The 21,212-nt window shown below is 39.1% G+C and overlaps 1 protein-coding gene and 1 long non-coding RNA gene across 3 annotated transcripts in view; both read left to right on the forward strand.

The window, feature by feature from the left end:
• The first annotated feature begins 339 nt into the window (after positions 1-339).
• Positions 340-2,668, forward strand: LOC109490007. 2 transcript variants are annotated; one of them, XR_002143193.2, is made up of 3 exons: positions 340-899; positions 1,080-1,156; positions 2,347-2,668. It is a non-coding gene; the product is annotated as an uncharacterized LOC109490007 (long non-coding RNA). The 2 variants fall into 2 exon arrangements; XR_002143192.2 differs by having other exon boundaries at positions 346-899; positions 2,406-2,668.
• Positions 2,669-11,798: 9,130 nt separating this feature from the next.
• Positions 11,799-21,212, forward strand: part of C5H4orf45 (chromosome 5 C4orf45 homolog) — a 101,479-nt gene continuing 92,065 nt past the window's right edge. Inside the window, exon 1 of the mRNA XM_019802219.2 lies at positions 11,799-11,954. Coding sequence (XP_019657778.1) covers positions 11,891-11,954 — 64 coding nt within the window. The 5' untranslated portion in view covers positions 11,799-11,890. The remainder of the gene's footprint in view (positions 11,955-21,212) is intronic.

The following is a 21,212-nucleotide window of genomic DNA, read 5'->3' on the forward strand; positions in this document are numbered from 1 at the left end:
AATCACTATCATTTTTGTAAATTTACCCTAATCAGAAAACCTCCTTCTGTGAAAATTAGTCATCAGGAATTTTTTTAAGCCTAATGAATGTATGTGACATAATCTTAAAACACTTGACATCAATATTTTAAGGACTTCCAACCACATATTTCAACCTAAAAGCTCCTGTTTTATATTCTGATGTTAAATAATTTTTTTGAATTCTTTATCATTTGGGAAATGATCTCACCTCTTAAAAATAAGTATTAGTTAACCGTTGTAAACACATTTCTTTGACAATGTTTTCAGGAGCAAACGGATAGGTATTTCCAAGGCGGCATCCTTCTGTGTATTGAATGTGGGGGGGAAATTGTAAGGCGTCCCCTCCCCCCTACTTTTCTCCCCTGTAGCCCAGTGGCTGTAGCTCACGTCTCTGTGGCTCGGTGCCAACAGAAATGCCTATGGAAAGGAAAGCCTGTTCTCCACAGAGAGCTGAGAGCTTTGTGAAAGATGAGAAGACAAAGCCTAATACAGTGAGACTTCTTTAGAACATTTTCCAGGGAAGTGAACATTTTGAATGTTCTACGTGGGAAAACATGCGCTGGGAGAGCAGTACAATGACGCACTTCACTGCACTTCCACTTGCCAAACATTCCAGCGCACCCTGCGCGCGAGGAGAATAAACTGGCTTAAACAGGAGATGGTCAGAAGCTCACGAAAGCTTTCCTCCCGCTCCCTCTGTGGTTACACAAAACGGTCAAAACAGGGGCCAGGTCTGTTCTCAAATACCACGTGCTGGAGGAGGTTGAAAAATCTCCCATGGGTCCTTGACTGACTCAGGTGGCTTAAAGAAGGGCAAAACGGTAGCTTTAGAGACGACAGAAATCACTTGGAGAAGGAACAGACATCTCCGAGTGGAGGTAAGCACAGCCGCGTGGTAAGGATCATCGTCTCTCAATGTTGGGAATGGGGGCCCTTCCATGTTTACTCTTTGTGCTTTTCTCTATTAAGTGCTATTCCATTAAGTGCTAACGCATCATGGTTCTCATGTTTGAAAACCCGTCTTGTTGTACATTTCAATTTATTTCAAATCATTACAGAAACTCACAAAATTGAGGACAAAACCACAGAACACCAGAGAGCCGGGCTGGCCATACCGCCCTTTGAGCAGCCTGCTGTAAGCATCTGGTTCCAGCCTAGGCTTTTTTTTTTTCTTTTTTTTTCTGCAGAGCTGTTTAGGTGGGTGCCGGAAGTTCTACTTACTGGGTTTGTCAGTTATCTAGCAGCATCCTGGTATTTTTTAGATTACTAAGAATCTGTTGTAATGTGACTTTGTGACACAGCAGATAAAGAGATCAAGAGAGATCACTGCTGGAGACTGTTTCCTAAGAATGGATGATAAGCATTAGCAGATTAAAAAAAAGTAATCAATCAAGTAATGGAACAAGGCAGGAATGAGAGGAATGTTTTTCAATTTAAAATCTAGTTTAAATTTTGCCCTTAACGAAATCGTAGAAAATGTAAAGAAGCAGAGGGAATTCTTAAATACACAGTTAAGGAAGAAAAGTAATGCTTAAGTGGATGCGTAAATGGTTTCAGACATGAATATATGTATGTATGTATGTATGTATGTATGTATGTATGTATGTATGTATGTATAGGGTTTTCCCTTTCCTGTTAGGATTAAGTAATTTTTTAGAGTAAATGTATTCAGGAGTGGATTAGTTTGTCAATAACAACAACCTATTTTTTGTAGCTCCGTAAAAAATAATCTTTAAAAATGCACACAAATAGATGTTTGTTTTAGAAAAACGTGAATAATATTTTTTAACTCTTCTGAATGCTAGTGGTCTAATAGAACTGGTAGAGTCATGGTTACTAATGGGGAGTGTTCCAAAAGGCCTCAGAAAATATAGTAATGAAAGAATGAGACAACCAAATATCAAAGTCTGAAAACTTCCAACTCTCTATCCCACCAACCCCACCCTTCCCACACCCACCCCCCAGGGATATGTCAATCTCCCAGCACTTGATGGACAGTGTTAGGAGTCAGTGTTGATGTTCAAGAGGCTGAAGTAGATTTAGAAACCATAAAAATTCTATAGTTATCATCCCTGCTCTTAAAATACTCCCAGCCACACTGCCACTGAGGAGTTCTCATTGGCTACCTGTGACAAAAACCTTCTAAATGGTCTCCAATGATCCCTGGTGTCCAACACCTCCTGCTATTCATGCTCTTGTGTAATGTCCTACCCTTCAGTATGGACTGGTTTAGTGACTTGTTTCTAGCAAATAGAATATGGGATGTCGTGTACTAGATTCAAATAGAATGTGCCAAAGGTGATGGGATGTCATGTGCTAGATTAGGTTACAGAACGGCTGTTGCTTCTGTGTTGGGTGCGCTCTCTCACTTGCTCTCTCTGAAGAAAGCCAGCTGCCATGCTGTGAGCTGCCTATGGAGAAGCACACAACACAGCACACCCGCCCTGGAGGAATTGAACCCTGGCAACAACCGTGTGAGTGAGTTTGGAATCAGTTCCTCTCCCACTGAGTCCCCACAGAAGACCTCAGCCTCAGCTGACACCTGGACCACAGCCTCATGAGAGACCTTGCACCAGAGGCACCAAGCTAAGCAACACCCAGATTTCTGACCCACAGAACCTGTGAGAAAATAAATATCTGTTTTTTTTAAGCCACAAAGTTCTGGGGTAATTTGTTATGCAGCAACAGATAACTAATACACCTTTTCGTCTGGTGGCACCCTTCCATCTTCTTCAGTCCCCCTTCTCATTTCCTGCACTGTGCCCCATCTCTCTCATGGCCATTCCCCACCCCCGCATTCCTTTAACCCAAGAGAAACTCTAGGGCTAGCTGCTGTAACAACAATTCTCAGCTTATATTAAGAAACTGTGAGTCACCCAAAATACATAATGTATCTATGATTTCATCAACTTAAAAATATCCTGGCTCTGAAAAAAAAAACCATATTCTAGCTTTGGTACATTTTATAAAGTTGAGATTAAATTTTTTGATGATTAAATACCCCATTCCCTGATTATTTAAACTTTTGATAGTAATAAAACAAATTATTTTCAGGTATTTTAGTTATTTGGGGGCTACCATTTGATTTGGATTGTTGCTAAATATTAGTGTGAGTTGTCCATTCCTAAAATCTCTGTTTCTCAGCCTTCTGGGCTCAGCTGTTATTTCAATACCTCAAATAAAATGTTCTGTGTCATCCCTTTCCCTCACAGTGCAGACATTCCTCTCTCTTCCAGGATTTTGAAGGGTATCCTGAAGGCTCTTATTCCCATTAATGTCCATTCTCTCTGGAATTACTCCCCTCCCCCAATGGTCTGCCGGCCTCTGCAGCCGAGTTTTGTTCTACGATGGGCCCTGCCTTACTTTCTTCAACTCCCCTGAGATGCCACCAACACAGGACTGCTGAATGGAAGCACAGAAAAGCACAGATAACAAACAACTTAAAATTAAAATTCAGTGTTTCCTGAAATTAGACTTCCCCAGCTTCTTGGATCACTGCCACGTGGAGAAGTCCCGACTGCCCTCCTCGGGGTCTCATGTGCCCCTCCCTCAGTGACCCCCTTTGTCTACCAAACCTTCTCTTCCATCTTGCTATTTTTCCTCCAGTTTAAGAGGCCCCATATCTACTCCCCACCAGGACCTTAATTTTCCTTAATACAAAGCATTTTAACTTGGTTTTGTTTACACTTCCACCATTTAGGTTGAGTGACAGTGAGGAACGGGGAGGGGGTCTCACCTTCTACCACAAAAGAGGCCCTAGGCCCATTCATGTGCTCTTCTCTAGAGGTTGTTAGCCTCTCCTCAGCTCACACTGTTCCTAGCCATTTAAAATAACATTTCTAAATGTTATATTAGCATTTAATAAAAAGAAGATGTTAACAAATTCTAATAAAATATATGAGAGGTTGTTCCTCCATCGAAATCCTGCAGAATTTGCTAAGAAATTTTTCAAAGAAATGGAGTTTTTTCTTAAGACTAGATAGGGTCTTAAGTCAAGTAAAGTAAGTAAAGTAAAGTAAAGTAAAATGTAATAGCCATTTTTTTATGATTTTTATGTTTGTAGCGATGAGGCCCTCTTTGAGGATCATATCTGAATACTTATTGTATGGCATGGCCAATGATTGGCAAATATTAAGAAACCATAGCTCATATTAATATCAAAAGTCTGACATTGATATGAAACATTACAATGTACAACTACTATAAATTATGCCTAACCTCAGGAAGCTAGATGAAGATACACAGAACTCCAGACCTTGGTTCTAAGAAGGAGCTTTAGAAAAAGTTACAGAAGAACACATATCATTGGAGACGACATTTCATTGCTTATTCTCCCCATAAGTGTAAATATTTATAGTCTGTCATAAAAATACATTTCCTTAGAAAGGGTTGGTTCCTGGATGCTCACAGGGGAAACCTTCCCTCACTGACTCCCTCCTGGTTGCTAATTGTATCCAGTGTTTTCAAAGGGAGGTGGGAGTTTCTAGGGAAAATAACTTGAAGCATGTCTGGTGAACTGAATGACCGATAGGAAAAAAGGGAGTTGGGTAGAGGGAGGGTGCTGATGGAAGAAATGTTTCACAGGTAGATTTTTCCAGGCAGGAGAGAGAATTAATCCAAGCAAAGACTAGGTATGGCATAATTCATTGGATTCAACCAAAGACCTGATGGAGTAGAGGACCTTCAAAATCAAAACTACCTACCCTGACCCCATGCAGTGAGCGGTACACTCATTAAATAATCAAAAGAGCTGTCACCCAAAACAGGGTTGTCCTTTGGAACTCAAGACAATCCGTTTTTGGCCCTCTAAGAGAGCAACTCATAGAGGAAGGGACTTGTTTCCCTTCCTGTGTCATCAAGAAGTCTGAGTCAGAGTGACGGCACAGAGAATGGAATGGGAGCCAGGAGCCCAATGGCAACTGGGTGAGCTGGGGAACAGAGATCAACAGAAGTTCACTTTGGCCAGTGGAGAGGCTTAAGCAAAATGTGGTTGAGCCACGGTCAAGTTAAAGCTTAAAGCAGAGACTACAGAAGGTTGGATGGGCATTTAGGGACTTCAGAGATGTGTGCTGGTTGAGGGAGAAGAGAAGAAATTCCAAAGGGGATTGATATTCTGTGGCTATAAAGGGAAGAGGGTTATTAAGCTAGGAAAATTTGGGCTTGAAAGTTACTATCACCTCATTTGTATTCACAGGCTGGGGAGCTGTAATAGCCTAGAGAGAATAGTTTCTACTTATGATCACTTTTTCATATGGGAGAATTTCCGTCATATTAAAAGTACCATTTTGACAGGTATGATTGTAGAAGATCAAATCTAGATTCCAGTTACAATAACCCCCCCAAATTAGCCAGATTTGGGAATTCACCTTCTCTGTCATAAATGTACAATAAGACAAAACTTTGACACTAAACTCTCTGAAACTCACTGACCTCATTAATAAATCATGAATAACAATTCTGTATCATAACATTATTGTGCAGATAATGAGAAAACTTGAGGGGGGGAGTGTTTAGCACTGTGTCAGGCACATGGTAAGTGTCCGATTATATTTGTTCATTCCTGAGTGAAGAAGATTTTGCCAGAAAATTAAACTGGTAGCCAAAGAAAAACCACATAAAACATTAGAGGAAACTCTAAGAGCTGTTGCTATCCATGGTTGCACGCATGCAAGAAAGATGACAGAGTCTTTTATAAGGTAGAGTAGGGAGAAAAGCAGCCTGGACCAAGGATCAGCAGGGTGGGTTTTTGTCTTGGCTCTGCTTCCAGCACCCCCTGCATGCTTGGTTATTTCCTTAGCTAACCTCTCCCAGGATCAGATTGGTGGAGGGAAGCATGAAGGGCTCCGTCTCTGTAATGGCTAAGGTCATTTTTAACAAAAACAATACACATATTTGTACTATATGACCATTATTGTTGCTAAAACACTGGCTTTAATTATTTATTGTTTTTTAATGTCTACTACCGCAACTAGGGGATAGCAATGACAATGTTCATGGTTTTAATTTTTAAAAACTGTATTTTTATGGAAAAATCTTAAGTGTGCCATCATCCCCAGTTAAATTAACTACAACTGTGGGAAGTTGGATTGATTAGACAGACAGGGAATAACACTACCCTACTCCTGGTGCTAACATCTGAAGTATAGCTAAATGAGTAAGGGGAAGAATACAGACACTTTCATAGCTGGTCTTGCAAACCCACATATTTTTTTAAAAAGGCTATTATGGTCACAGTTTAAATATGTATTAGTGGTGTGTATTTCCTAAGAGGAGAATGGGGGAGTGGCCAAGGTGAAGGGTAGGGCGATGAGACTAATATTACAATGAGTATTTACTGAGTACATACTATGTGACAAGTACTGTGACAAACATTTTACATACTTTATCTCCTTTGCCCTTCGAGGTAGGCACAATCATTCTCGCTTTACAGAAAATAAGCTTGCCAATGTTAGGAAGAGTTGTTGGGACTGGAAGCCAAGTCTATAACTTCATTCTATGCGTTTTCTAGATTATTGCCTACAAACAGGAATATAGGGCAGGAAACAAAAATATCTGGGGCTTAAAAGTATAAGGAAAGAGATGCCTGGGTGGCTCAGTCAGTTAAGTGTCTGCCTACGGCTCAGGTCATGATCCCAGAGTCCTAGGATCGAGTCCCACATTGGGCTCCTTGCTCAGTGGGGAATCTGCTTCTCCCTCTCCCACTGCCTGTTGCTCCCCCTGCTCATTCTCATTCTCTCTCTCTCTCTGACAAATAAATAAATAAAATCTTTAAAATATATATACATAAGGAAAACTTCACTGGTACAGGGGTGGCAAAGCTCCCCAGTTTCCGAAGTGTGCTTAGAAATAGGATATTTGAGGGGCACCTGGGTGGCTCAGTCATTAAGCATCTGCCTTCGGCTCAGGGCATGGTCCCAGGGTCCTGGGATCGAGCCCCACATCGGGCTCCTCCGTTGGGACCCTGCTTCTTCCTCTCCCACTCTTCCTGCCTGTGTTCCCTCTATTGCAGGCTGTCTCTCTCTCCGTCAAATAAATAAATAAAATATTTTTAAAAAAAAGAAATAGGATATTTGAATATTATTATGTAATTTTAGTAAATTCTGACATATATTCACCTGGAAATTCATACCACTGCTGTATTATAAGAATTTCTGGTCTGGGGGCGCCTGGGTGGCACAGCGGTTAAGCGTCTGCCTTCGGCTCAGGGCATGATCCCGGCGTTATGGGATCGAGCCCCCACATCAGGCTCTTCTGCTATGAGCCTGCTTCTTCCTCTCCCACTCCCCCTGCTTGTGTTCCCTCTCTCGCTGGCTGTCTCTATCTCTGTCGAATAAATAAATAAAATCTTAAAAAAAAAAAATTTCTGGTCTGTATCGCTTTTGTGTCATTAAAATGTAAAGCTCGATGCCTCCCAAATGTTAGAAGAAGATACTTTTGCAGAGCCCCTGTGATGGCTTCGGCGGTTGTGCTGTTGAAGTGGTTACTCTGACCGTAGCTGTTAAACTAGCGAATCAGGACAATAGCCAGCAGTTCACTTGTGCCAAGCAGCAAACCCTGTTTCATCAGAAGAGGCTGCTCCTGATTCATCAACAATAGGGATTTTCTCTAATAGAAATGCATCTGGTGGCCTCAGGAGATCCTCTTTAATCCTTAGAATGAGTTCAAGAGCTGTCACAACATTTCATGACAATCTGGGCTCAATTTTAACTGTCCCATTAGCCAATTGTATAGCAGATACAAAACCACACCTGGTTAATACTTTAGTTATTGGCCTTGGTTTTCTTTCTCCCCTATTTTCCCTGTTTTATTTTGTTGTACTACTACCACGCAGTCAAGCTGGAAAACTGGGGTCACCCTGACTCCTCATAACCTCTACTCAACACATTCCCGAGTGTGTATCTTCTCCATTCCTTCACCTCTGCCTTAGCTCTCTGCTTTCCTGGACCAATTCAACAGCCACCAGTTGGGGCCCCCTGTCGCCAGGCTTTTCTGCTCAAGCTCGTGGTCCACACAATCAAGCATCTTCTATTTAAGCCCAAGCCTGACCAGTCTCCACCCATTAAAAAATGCTTCAGAGTCCTCACTGTCCACGGAGTAGTCTAAGCTCCTAGCAGAGCAGGCAGGGCCTCTCCAGTCCTATCTCCTATCTCCCCATCTCATTAGCACTGAACTTGAATCTTGGCTCTTTGTCCCCTTTCAGCCTTTTGCTCAAGCTCTTCCCTTTGTCCAAAGGTCCTCTCTGCCCACCCCATTCTCCAGTCCCTCATTCCTTACCTAGATCCTCGCCATTCTTGGAGACACAGGCCAGATGTCACTTCCTCAGGGGAACCCCGTCCCACCACACTGTGAGCCCTCCAGCTCTGTCCTAGGCCTTGGCAGGTGATCCTCTGCTCCCTTGCATTAGTATACTAATTTCTTCATAAAAGTGAAAATACTCTCAGGATTTCTTTCAGTTAGTGAAAACAGGTACTAATGTAGGTCTTTTGTGAAAGCAGCCATGAACTAACATGAACTTTCGGAAAGCAGGAGAGACTCTTCACTTTACGTCATTTCGGATTACAGAAGGTGTCACAGGAGTGCTCTGCCTTTGGGTAGTGAGGAAAACCTGGATTCATTACACCAATTACTGTAATCATCACTGACCTTTCTACATTTGATTGTAACTCTCTGTTGATGGGTCTGTTGCCCTCCTTCAGAATGTTAGCTCATGCTTTTAAAAGTAGGATAGAAAAAGCTAATGGCCAGAAAGTAAAATACACAAGAGAAATGACCAGAAGGGTCATAGAAAATAATGCAAATGGTTCTTAAACCTATAAAAAGATGCTCAATCTTGATAATAATAAGAGAAATGTCAATTACTATGTTATCATTACTTATCTACCGTAAATCCAAAAGTTGGACAACACACTCTGTGGGTGAGGCTGTGTGGAACTAGGCATTCTCACACATGGCTGGTTGGAATATAATTGGTACAGTCATTATGGGGGAACATTTGGCAATATCAAATAAATGTATATATGCTTTTACCCTTTGGTCCAGCATTCATACTTCTAAGAATATACCCCAAATGTGTACTGCAAAATGCATAAGAAGATGTAAGTACAGAGCTATACTCTGTAGCACTTTCTATAACAACAAAATGTTGGAAATAGCCCATTTTAACCATTAATAGAGTACTGGTTGGATAAATTATGGTAAATCTATACAATCGAGTATTTTGAAGCTATACAAAAATGAGAAATATATTTATATAATGCTATAAAGTAATTGCTAGATGCATTAAGTGAAAAAAGCAAGATAGAAAATGTGTTCAGTTTGTTACTGTTTTTCTGAGAAAGGAGAAGATATAAAGATATATTTACTTATAGTTTTTAAAAGTGCAAGGAAAAGGAAATAACAAGATGGAGATGACAAGAATAAAAGCTAGACTTCTCTAAATATTTCTTATTNCAAGAATAAAAGCTAGACTTTTCTAAATATTTCTTATTTTAAGGATTTTACTTTGGAACCATGTAAATATTTTACTTAATTGTAAAATAACTTTTAACCTCCCCCCCCATTACAAAGAAATGAACCTAAATGTGTATTGAGGTGGTGGAATAATCTCAAATAGAATAACTGGTTTTTCTCCTCTATTTTCCCTTCCCTGCAGCCCTCTGCCATCAGAATTGTTGACCCTGAGCCCTCGACAGATGTAAAGTTTGCAACAGTTTCTAAGGCAGAGGGGAAGCCTGCGTTTCCCATGATGGGTTAATGGGAGGTCCTCGGCTCAAAGCCAAGATCTCCTTTATCTTCTGCTTATTTTATTAAAGAATTACTTTTCCCCATTTGGCTTCCTCCTTCCTTTCTCTTCCCAGCACTATGAAAATCACAAGTGACATAGCCAATTTGACATTGCCAAATGGGCAAATTCAAAACTAACAAGTTTTGAATTTGGACAGCTTGAGCTTGGAAAATGATAGGTCCAAGGACACAAATAGGGAATTTTCTTTTAAAAAAAAGAAAAGATTTTATTTATTTATTTGGGAGAGAGAAAGAACACGAGCTGGGGGAGGGGCAGAGGAAGAGGGACAAGCAGACTCCTGGCTAGGCAGGATCATGACCTGAGCCAAAAGCTTAACTAACTGAGGCACCCAGGCACCCCAAATAGGGAATTTTCTGAGGGAAGTTTTCAGCTAGGGATAGAGAGCCTTTGACCATAATATCCAGAATTAGGTAACTTCAGAAAGAGCAGAAAAGCTTCTGAAACTGCAGAGGGCAGTTCCTTTATGGACAGGAAGAGTGCAGTGCCCACACAGGGGAAATAGAATCAGTTTCTGATTGCAAGGGTTGAGGGGTTAAAATGAGTGGCCATGTTTGTGCACATATTGCTGTCTGGTCCTCACACATAGGATTCTCTGGAAGGTTGGGGCAAGATGGTTATTTGGTATCTACACCTGTGAACAGGAAGAGGCAGAGGGAGAAAGTGAACTGTGATGAGGGCTCAAGAAAACCTTGGCCCATCAGGCAAAAAACTTGTCCTGTGGCAGACAAATGATTGGCCCTTACACTCCCACCTGGCTTAGTTACTTGACACAGGCTGCCCTGGAAAGGGCTCGACCTCCAACAGAAGAGGCAGGTGTGCAGCTAAAGCCAACCGTGAAGGAGCTGACAGCTGGAGGCTGTGTGCTGACTGCATTTCCTGCAGTGAGGAGGCAAGCCCTCCCTTGAAGGGGAACTGGGGGTTGTATCTCTCTGCCCACCATGCTGCCGCACCTCTCCATAGTCAATACTGCTTTTATTTTAATTTCTTTCAACAAAAAAAGGTATTACCTTTTCATATATTTGGTGTTGAATTTGAAATCACCATTACAGTTTCTATTCCATGGATTAACAGGCGGTCAATATTATGTTTCTGGGCAGACTGAAATCATCTGTTCGTTCATCTCCCTCAGAAACATTTATTAAGTATCTATTGCATGGAAGTCTCTGGAAATCAAAAAGATGAATAAAGACGCTTTTCCCATGAACTCTTGGGAATTAGGTTCTAGTGGGGTGGCAGACAACTAAATAGACAATTAAAATGAATGGTAAGAGTTTAAAAGATAGGTATAAACAATATGCTGTAGAAATGTAAGGGTCACGAAGGAGAAAATACTCAGGTACGTCTGCAGGCATCCTCCTGGAGGAGGAGATGTGGGCTCTGGCCCTGAGATGACAAGAAATATTTGCATAAGAACATTATAGGAAGAGTGAATTGCATGTGTAAAGGCTGAGAAGAATAAAAGAGCATCACAAATTATGGAAACCATAAATCAATTGATATGACCAGGGCACATATTGTAAGTATTGGAATTGGAGCTGGGAAGATATACAGGTATGGATACAGATACAATTATTCATTCATTAATAAAATTGTATATTGTATTTTATCTAGCCAGGGTTTCTCGAATGCATTTAATCATGATTTGTGGTTTTTGCTTGTTGCTTTTTGTTTGGTTGTTTACAATAACCCCCTCTGCAGAACATTCTCTGGGAAATGTTGAAAGACTTCATTGAGCTTGCCAGGTCGTCTGTGACCTAAGTCTGCTCTAGATCTGGTACCTGAACAGGTCTATTTTGACTTGCCACTGACAGATTTTAAAAAGATATTATTAGATGCAGATCCTGGGAATGTTACAGCTGTATCCATCTGTTCTTAGAGACTGGAATACAGAACTTCATTAGAAGGAATACCATTATCTCCCTGTCGTAAAGAGTCCTTAGCAACCACCTTGTTTAGGACACAGACAGGGAGAACAGAGATCGCAGAGTCTTTGACTCTTTCTGGGGCAAACTGGTCTGAGGAAGCTGAGGAAGAAAGTCCAGGTGCACAGTGAAGACCTTTGCCATGGCATCCGTATCATTTCGAGAGCCAATATCTGCCACAGTAGGAAAACGGATGATTGTTACAGGTAAAGCGTTTTCGTGTATGCTTTCACATGGAATCGACCCTTCCTTCATCCCTCACCTCTACTGTGTTCACGTATAATACGCACATAGTGGATGGAAGAATGAAATCCTCACATATGTCTATTTTACATGATACTGTTGTTCTTACGTGCACAGTCCGGGCATCAACACCACGCTGCCCTAAACAGATCGGCGACATCCCAGTTTTCACTCCATCTACGCTAACTTTCACAAGCGAACATTCTTATATCATAAAGTTCATGTTTTGTGTAAGGGCAACTACTTTGACGTTAACTAAAAGTATACTTTTGGGGGCACCTGGGTGGCTCCGTCCGTTAAGCGTCTGCCTTCAGCTCAAGTCATGATCTCAAGGTCCTGGGGTCGAGTCCCACCTCGGCTCCCTGCTCAGCAGGGAGTCTGCTTCTCCCTTTCTCTCTCAAATAAATGAAAATCTAAAAAATAAATAAATAAATAATAAAAGTATACTTTTGATCAAATTTTAATTATTACCAATTTAGTCTTCTTATATTTTTATAAACTTGATATATTTGGTTAAAAAAAATTTAAGCAAGATGTACATTAAACCTAGTACAATTGTTGGCTTGCGTCTTGTTCAACTTGCTTTAAATGATCTGAATGGTATGTGTGTGTGTGGAATTATAATAACATGTAATTAAATAGAATATGACTAATTGTGATAAGTCTATAAGAAATAACTAAATTTCATCTTATTTCCTTTATAATTTTAAATCATGAGCATATCTTACAAGCTTATCTTCTTGCCTATCTATAAATTTCCACTTCAGTCATGAGAAACCTGGCTCCAACTATTTGCCATCCATGTACTTGTTTGATTCCAGTATACAGGTATACAGGTATCAGAACTATTAACCTGAACTCCATGGGAACAAACTTTATCAACTAGAGGATGGTGCCTCCTCGCAGTTCCTTTTTTGCCTTTAGACGTACAGACTCTACTCATTTCCAAAGTTACCTAGGTCAGTGTAGACTCTTGTCACAGTATGAATTCCTTCCTGGAATCCTCCAACTTCCTAAATGATTTTTTTAAATTTATATACATCAAGGTTTGCTCTTTGTGCTGTAAAGCCTATTTTTTAAAAATTTTATTTATTTATTTGAAAGAGGGGGTGGGCTGAATCCCAGGATCCTGAGATCATGACCCGAGCTGAAGGCAGACACTTAACTGACTGAGCCACCCAGGCGCCCCTGTGTTGTGAAGTCTATTGTAAGGCCATGTATCCACCATCAGAGGATCATACAGACTAGTTTCACCACTCTAAAATCCCTTGAACTTTCCCTATTCATTTCTTGCTTTTCCCTCTCTGAGCTCCTAGCAACAACCGATGTTTTCACTATCTATAGTTTTGCCTTTTCCTGAATGTCATAGAGCCAGAATCATACAGGATCTAAGCTTTCTCAGATGGGCTTCTTTCACTTGCCAATATGCAATAAGTTTCCTTTAGGTCTCTTCATCACTTTATAGCTCATTTCTTTTTAGAAATAAATATTCCCTTCTATGGATGTCCCACCATTTGTCTATTCCCCTATGGAAGGCCATCTTGGTTGCCTCCTGTTTTTGCAACTCTGGAAAAAGCCCCTATAAACATCTGGATGCTGGCCCTTGTGTGGATATGTTTTCAAATTAATTTGGTAAATACCTAGGAATATGCTTGCTGGATCATATGACAAGACTATGTTTAGCTTTGTAAGAAACTGCCAAACTGTCTTCCAAAGCAGCTGTACCATTTTGCATTCCTACCAGCCAGGGGTGAGCATGCCTGTTGCTTGGGCATCCTTGTCAGCATTTGTTTTTGTCTGTTTTGGGGGGTTGTTTTGTTTTGTTTTGTTTTTCACTTTTAGCCATTCTAATAGGTATGTAGTTACATCTCACTGTGGTTTAAATTCACAATTCCTTAATGACTAATATTCATATACTTATTTGCCAGCTGTGTATCTTCCTTATTGAGATGTCTGTTTCTAATGTTTGCCTATTTTATAATTGGGTTTTTGGTTTTTGTTTTCTTACTGAGTTTTAAAGTTCTGTATGTATTTTAGATACAAGCCCTGTATCAGATAAGCGTTTGTAGATTTTTTCCCCCAATCTGTGACTTTTCATTTTCTTAGCATCTTCTTTCATACAGAGGAACTTTTTAGTTTTAATAAAGCACAATTAATCAATTTTTTCTTTCATGGATTATGCTTTTGATGTTGTATCTAAAAATTCATCACCAAACCTAAGATCACTTAGATTTTTCTCCTATGTCTTTTCCTAAAGTTTTACAGTTATGTGTTTTCAGTTAGGTCAATGATCCATTTTGAGGTGATTTTGTATTTCTTAAACTTTTCATTTCCATCAGCCAATACATTTTCTCTTTTCCTTAAGCCACTTTGGGTTAGGTTTTCTGTCACTTGCAACTGTGGTTCTTCATTGATAACTAAAAATTTCTTCTAATTTACGTCAGTGTATACTTAGTTTCATGTGCTTACATAATTCTAAGTTGTCACCTTTGATAGATTTCAGCATATTGATACAGAATAATTAACTTCACATTCTCCTGTATTTTATATTTAATTTCCAAATTTTCAACGTTATAATAAAGCTACATGACTACTTTTGCATAAATTATTTTTCTGTTATATTCTTATGGTATATTTACAAAGAACGGAATTAGCAGGTTAAAGATAAAGACTCTATCATTCTACTTTTTAAAAGATTTATTTATTTATTTTAGAGAGAGAGAGCATGTGCATGTGAGTGGGGGGAGGTGCAGAGGGAAAGAACTTCAAGCAGACTCCCAGCTGAGCGGGAGTCCAATGCAGGCTTGATCTCATGATCGATGAGAGGATGATCTGAGCTGAAACCAAGAGTCAGATGCTTCACTGACTGACGCCTCAAAGATTCCATTATTCTATGAGATGATTCAGGGTGCATTATTTAGTGTACTTTGACTACTTATCTAATTTGACCACTCATCAATTTTTATTTTTCTATCAAATTTTAATACATATTTCTTTATTTGACAGAGATAGAGACAGCCAGTGAGAGAGGGAACACAAGCAGGGGGAGTGGGAGAGGAAGAAGCAAGGCTCATAGCGGAGGAGCCTGATGTGGGGCTAGATCCCATAACAACGGGATCACGCCCTGAGCCGAAGACAGATGCTTAACGACTGTGCCACCCAGGCGCCCCAATTCTATCAAATTTTAATATTTTTCTTTTAAAATATGTTTGAGACTAAATTTGTTTCATAATGCTTGAAATTCAATTTAACAAATATAAATTGAATCCCTACTGAATACTAAAAACTTGGCCAGGAGGGGTGACTGGATGGTTCAGTTAGAAAGAGCATGGGAGAGGCACCTGGGTGCCTCAGTCGGTTAAGCATCTGACTCTTGGTTTCAGCTCAGGTCATGATCCCAGGGTCATGAGATTGAGCCCCATGTTGGGTGTTGTGCTCAGCCTGGAGTCTGCTTAAGATTTCCCTCTGCCCCAGGATGCTTGGGTGGCTCAGGGGGTTAAGTGTCTGACTTTGGCTCAGGTCATGATCTCAGAGTTCTGGGATCGAGTGCTGCATTGACTCCTTGCTCAGCAGGGAGCCTGCTTCTCCCTCTGCCTGATGCTCCCTCTACTTTTCTCTCTCTCTCTCTCTGACAAAAAAATAAATAAAATCTTAAAAAAAATAAAAATAAAAGATTTCCCTCTGCCCTTCCCCATGATCTCTCTCTCTCAAATAAATAAATAAATCTTAAAAAAAAAAAAAAGGAAAAAAGAAAGAGCATGGGACTCTTGATCTCAAGATTGTGAGTTTGAACCCCATGTTAGGTGCAGAGATTAGTAAAAAAAAATAAATAAACTTAAAAAAAATAACTAAGTAAATAAAAATAAAAACTTGGCCAGGACCTTTGGAGGATACAGAAATGAACATGAGTAAGATGCTCTTTTTCTTCTAGAAGCATATAATCTGTTGCTCTGGTTAGAACATTATCAGTTATCCTGTTATCCTACTTGTTTAATCTAAATATCCATCAAAGCATAGTGTGGTATTGAAAGGAAACACAAATCTCATTCCAAAGGCCTTGAGAAATAATGTAAAAGAAGTAGAAAAGGAGGAAAAGCACATCACATTTCACTTCACAAAACTAAACCACACATTTTGTTTTGTTTTTCCTGTTCGTTTCTTTTCTTTTTGAATATCACAATTAGAGTATAAATTACTTCTGACATTATAGGTGGATTTTAGACTGTATTTAGTTTGCAATTAATAAACGGATAGAGATTCTTGTAGAAAAAAACTGTCAGTGAGTCTAACTTTTAAAACTTTATTTTTTGAAGGTTTTATTTATTATTTGACAGAGAGAAAGAGAGCACAAGCAGGGGGAGCAGCAGGCAGAGGGAGAAGCAGGCTCCTTGCTAAGCAAAAAGCCTGATGTGGGGCTCAATCCCAGGACCCTGGGATCATGACCAGAGCCAAAGACAGACATTTAACTGAATGAGCCACCCAGGTGCTCCTCCAACTTTTAAAACTTTACTATAAAGGTTGATATGTAACTGCCGAAAGCAAATGAGGCCCAAAATGGAGTCACTCATGCAAAGCCTCACCTCACCAAACTGAGGGTTCAAACAGCATAGGTTCTCTCAGAAATGGATCCTAAACCAGTCCACCAGGAGCCACCTGACTAGTAGTAGTTAGATCATCTGCCTAACAGACACCTACAATCCCCTAAAGGAAAGTAAACCTGCAATAACCAATTTTTGCCTAGTATGAGTTCCTTGTTCTTGCTTCCTTCTGCCCATAAAAGTCTTTCATTTTGTACAGCTCCTTGGAGCATCTTTCTATCTGCCAGACTGGATGCGGCCCAGTTTATGAATCATTAGGTAAAGCCGATAAGATCTGTAAAATTGACTCAGTTGAATGTTGTTTTTTAACAACGTATACTCTATAAACTTCATTAATCTGGTATTCAGCTTGATAACATTTTATAAACTGAACACTGTGTCTATGTATTTACTTTTTAGATCAAGATAGTGCACACTTTTATCACCCTAAAAAGTTCCTTAATGCTCTTTCCCAGTCAATCTTCCCAAAGTCAAACACTGTTCTGCTTTCTATAATCCATATGTTTTTGATAACTGTGGGTTTAATCTGATAGGGCAAATTAATCATCTATACTTTTAAAACATTTTATTTGCTGGCTTATTCTACCACAAAGGATTTACTAGCAATTTGTTAAGTTCTATTACATAGTGAGGAGATTTTATAGATGTTATTTTTGCATTACAGAGATCTTACTATGAAAACTAATATCATAAACAAAATTATGAAGAGATTTAAAAATATTTTCAAGCATGGTTATGCATTTTTAAAGCATCTATTTACAAAAAAACGGCTTACCCAGTTCTAGGTCCTATGATGTTTTAAAGCTTAAAAATAACATTTATTTTAAAATACATTCTTTCTCATTGAAGATGACACAAACAAATGGAAAGATTATCCATGCTTGTGGACTGGAAGAACAAATATTGTTAAAATATCCATACACAAAGCTATGGACAAGCTACAGATTTAATGCAATCTGTTTCAAAAATACCACCAGCATTTTTCACAGAACTAGAACCAATAATCCTAAAATGTATATGTAACCACAAAAGACCCTGAATAACCAACACAATCTTGAAAATAAAGAACAAAACTGGAGGTATTACAATCCTAGATTTCAACATATACTATAAAGCTGTAGTAATCAAAAGAGTATGGTACTGTCACAAAAATAGACACATAGATCAATGGAACAGAATAGAGAGCCCAGAAATCAACCCGTGATTATATCGGTTAAATCATCTTTGACAAAGGAGGCAAGAATGTGCAATGGGAAAAGGACAGGCTCTTCAACAAATTGTGTTGGGAAAACTGGACAGCTACATGCAAAATAATGAAACTGGACCACTTTTTTACATGGCACACAAAATGCATTAAAAACCTGAAATCATAAAAATCCTAGAAGAGAGCACAGGCAGTAATTTCTCTGACATCAGCTATAGCAACATTTTTCTAGTTATGCCTCTTGAGGCAAGAGAAACAAAAAGCAAACACAAACTATTGAAACTACATCAAAATAAAAAACTTCTGCACAGCAAAGGAAACAATAAAACTGAATAGGAGAAGATATTTACAAATGACATATCCAAAAAAGAGTTAGTATCCAAAATATATAAAGAATGTATACAACTCAACACCAAAACAAATATAATAATAACCCAATTAAAAGTGGTCAGAAGACATGAACAGACATTTCTCCAAAGAAGACATACATTCAGATGGCCAACAGACACATGAAAAGATGCTCAATATCACTCATCATCAGGGAAATGCAAATCAAAACTACAATGAGATATCAGGAGAAAAAGGAACCCTTGTGTGCTCTTGGTGGGAATGCAAACTGGTGCAGCCATTATGGAAAACAGTATGGGGATTCCTCAAAAAATTATAAATGGAACTACCCTATGATCCAGTAATCACACTACAATTTATCCAAAGAATACAAAAAACACTAATTCAAAATGATAAATGCACCCCTATGTTTATTGCAGCATTATTTACTATAGCCAAATTATGGAAGCTGCCAAGTGGTGTCCATCAATAAATGAATGGATAAAGAAGATGTGGTATGGGGCACCTGGGTGGCTCAGTTGGTTGAGTGTCTGCCTTTAGCTCAGGTCATGATCCCAGGGTCCTGAGATCAAGTGCCACATTGGGCTCCTTGCTCAGTGGGGAGCCTGCCTCTCCCTCTCCCTCTGTTTGCCATTCTCCCTGCTTGTTCTCTCTCTCTCTGTGTCAAATAAATAAATAAAATCTTTAAAATATATATACATATATGAATATTAGCCATAAGAAAGAATGAAATCTTGCCATTTGCAGCATCATGGATTGATCTAGAGAGTATATAATGCTAAGCAAAATAAATCAGTCAGAGAAAGACAAATAACATATGATTTCACTCATATGTGGAATTTAAAAAACAAACAAAGCAAAAAAGAGACACACCAAAAACAGACTCTTAACCGTAAAGAACAAACTGGTGGCTACCAGAGGGGAGGTTGAATGGGGGGATGAGTGAAATAGGTGAAGGGGATTAAGAGGACACTTATCATGATGAGCACTGAGTAATGTATAGAATTGTTGAGTCACTATATTATATACCTGAAGCTAATATAACACTGTATGTTAACTATTCTGGAATTAAAATTTAAAAAAAGAAAAGAAATATATTCTTTCATTCAGAATTTTTCATTTCCCACTTGGTCCAAATTAAAGTGATGGAATAATTAATATGGGATGTTAAATTTTTAAAAAGACAGCATAAAAGATGATTTCATTTAACCTATCACTTTTCAGATGGAAATACTGAGATTCAGAGAACTAAAGCTTGCTGAAGGTCACACAGCCTTGATAAGAAGGATGGAAGCCTCCACTTGTCCCCTATTTATACGATGTATTTATGTGCACGATATCCAAATTACTGACTGAATAAAAAATTAATGTATTTAGTTGGCCATCATATACCTACTAGAAAATCTGCTAATGTAAACCAGGAATGTTATAGGATCCTACCATACGAAGGAGTGATCACAGCAAGGGATTTCTGCTAGAAATATATTAGAATTGGAAATACTTGCGAGGAAATGGCCAAAACCCAATATGATGAATGAAACTATAAGTGGTAGGAGAAGTACATAAATGTGTATGTAATTTTGAAAAGCACTGCTCCATTAGCTTGGATTCCAGACCCATTTATTCATCTCATTTTTTGCCCTGTGAAACTGTCACACTAATAGTTACGTCTCAAATTCAATTACTTTAAAAATAGAAAATGACTTCACACTGAACTGCCAGTGGTTTCCTATTTGAAGAAAGAATGAAACTGTCCTACTGCAAATTCAGCTGATGTCTCATCACTATCATTCACGGAGCAAATATTTTACATTTTTGAAAACTAATTCATGACAAAAGCTTATACATTTTAAAGGCACTGACACATTCGGTTGGCTAATCTGTGTTTTATTCTGTAGACTTAGCATGTGATTTGCCTGAATCAAAATTTATCTACAAGGGACAGCAGTTTCAAATCAATCTTACCTAAACTCATTGGTCATCCACATCATCACTGATGTGATTTGCAAGAAAAAAAAAATCAGTTGCTGCTATCAATTTGAAAAGCAGGACAAGCTTTGTCCCATGCTCTGTTTTTTGTTTTTTTGTTTTTTTTGGTTTGGTTTTTTGGGGTTTTTTTTTTAGAACAATAAATACTTTCATTAAGTGAAATAGGATGGGAAAGAGAAGCATTTATTTGTCTTTCTGGGCTATCATTTAATTTTCCAAAGTCGAGCCTTTGTACGTTACATTAATATCACTTCTTTAAATCAGGGACAAATGCTCAGGATGGAGCAAATAAAAGTTTTTTGTTGTTGTTGTTGGAACAGGGTTGAAAACATGGTTTTTCTGTCAAAGCTTAGCTGAGTGTTTACTGTAAGCTGGGCACTGTGCTACCTCCTAGGATGAGACGAAACTCCAGCTTCAAGAAACAAGGACTGTAGGAAACTTAGGCATCGGTCTTGGCTCCTAGGATGAGATGAAACTCCAGCTTCAAGAAACAAGGCCTGTAGGAAACTTAGGCATCGGTCTTGGCTTTTCTCAAATTTAACCTTTCTTTTCTTTTTTTTTCTTTTAAGATTTTATTCATTTATTTGAGAAAGAGGGATGACAGAGAGCATGCGAGTGGGGGCAGGAACAGAGGGCGAGGGAGAGGGACAGGCAGACTGCGCGCTGAGTGTGGGTGACCGTGGGGCTCGATCCCAGGACCCCGTGATCACAACTGAGCCAAAACCAAGAGTCAGCGCTCAACCGACTGGGCCACCCAGCTGCCCCACAACGTTTCTAACTCACATTTTCTTATCTGTAATTGGGGATAATTGTGCCTCTTTCATAAGGTTTGCGATGAAGAATTCATGAAATGAAAGTGTCCTGCATATAATATGAATTTAATAACTTTTTGAACTTTTTTGTTCTTAAGCTATTAAAAAATAAAAAGTAGCTTTTTTTTTCTTGAGAAGGGGATTAGCTAGAGGAGGCAGGTTTGTAACGGGTATGAAGAGATATAATTCAAGATTATCTAAGCCAGTAGTTTTTAAACTTTAATGTGCATATGAATCACCCCGAGAGTCTTGTTAAAGTGCAGATTCTGA

Source organism: Ailuropoda melanoleuca, chromosome 5 (genome assembly GCF_002007445.2).
Source record: "Ailuropoda melanoleuca isolate Jingjing chromosome 5, ASM200744v2, whole genome shotgun sequence".
In the NCBI taxonomy this organism is placed as follows: Eukaryota; Metazoa; Chordata; class Mammalia; order Carnivora; family Ursidae; genus Ailuropoda; species Ailuropoda melanoleuca.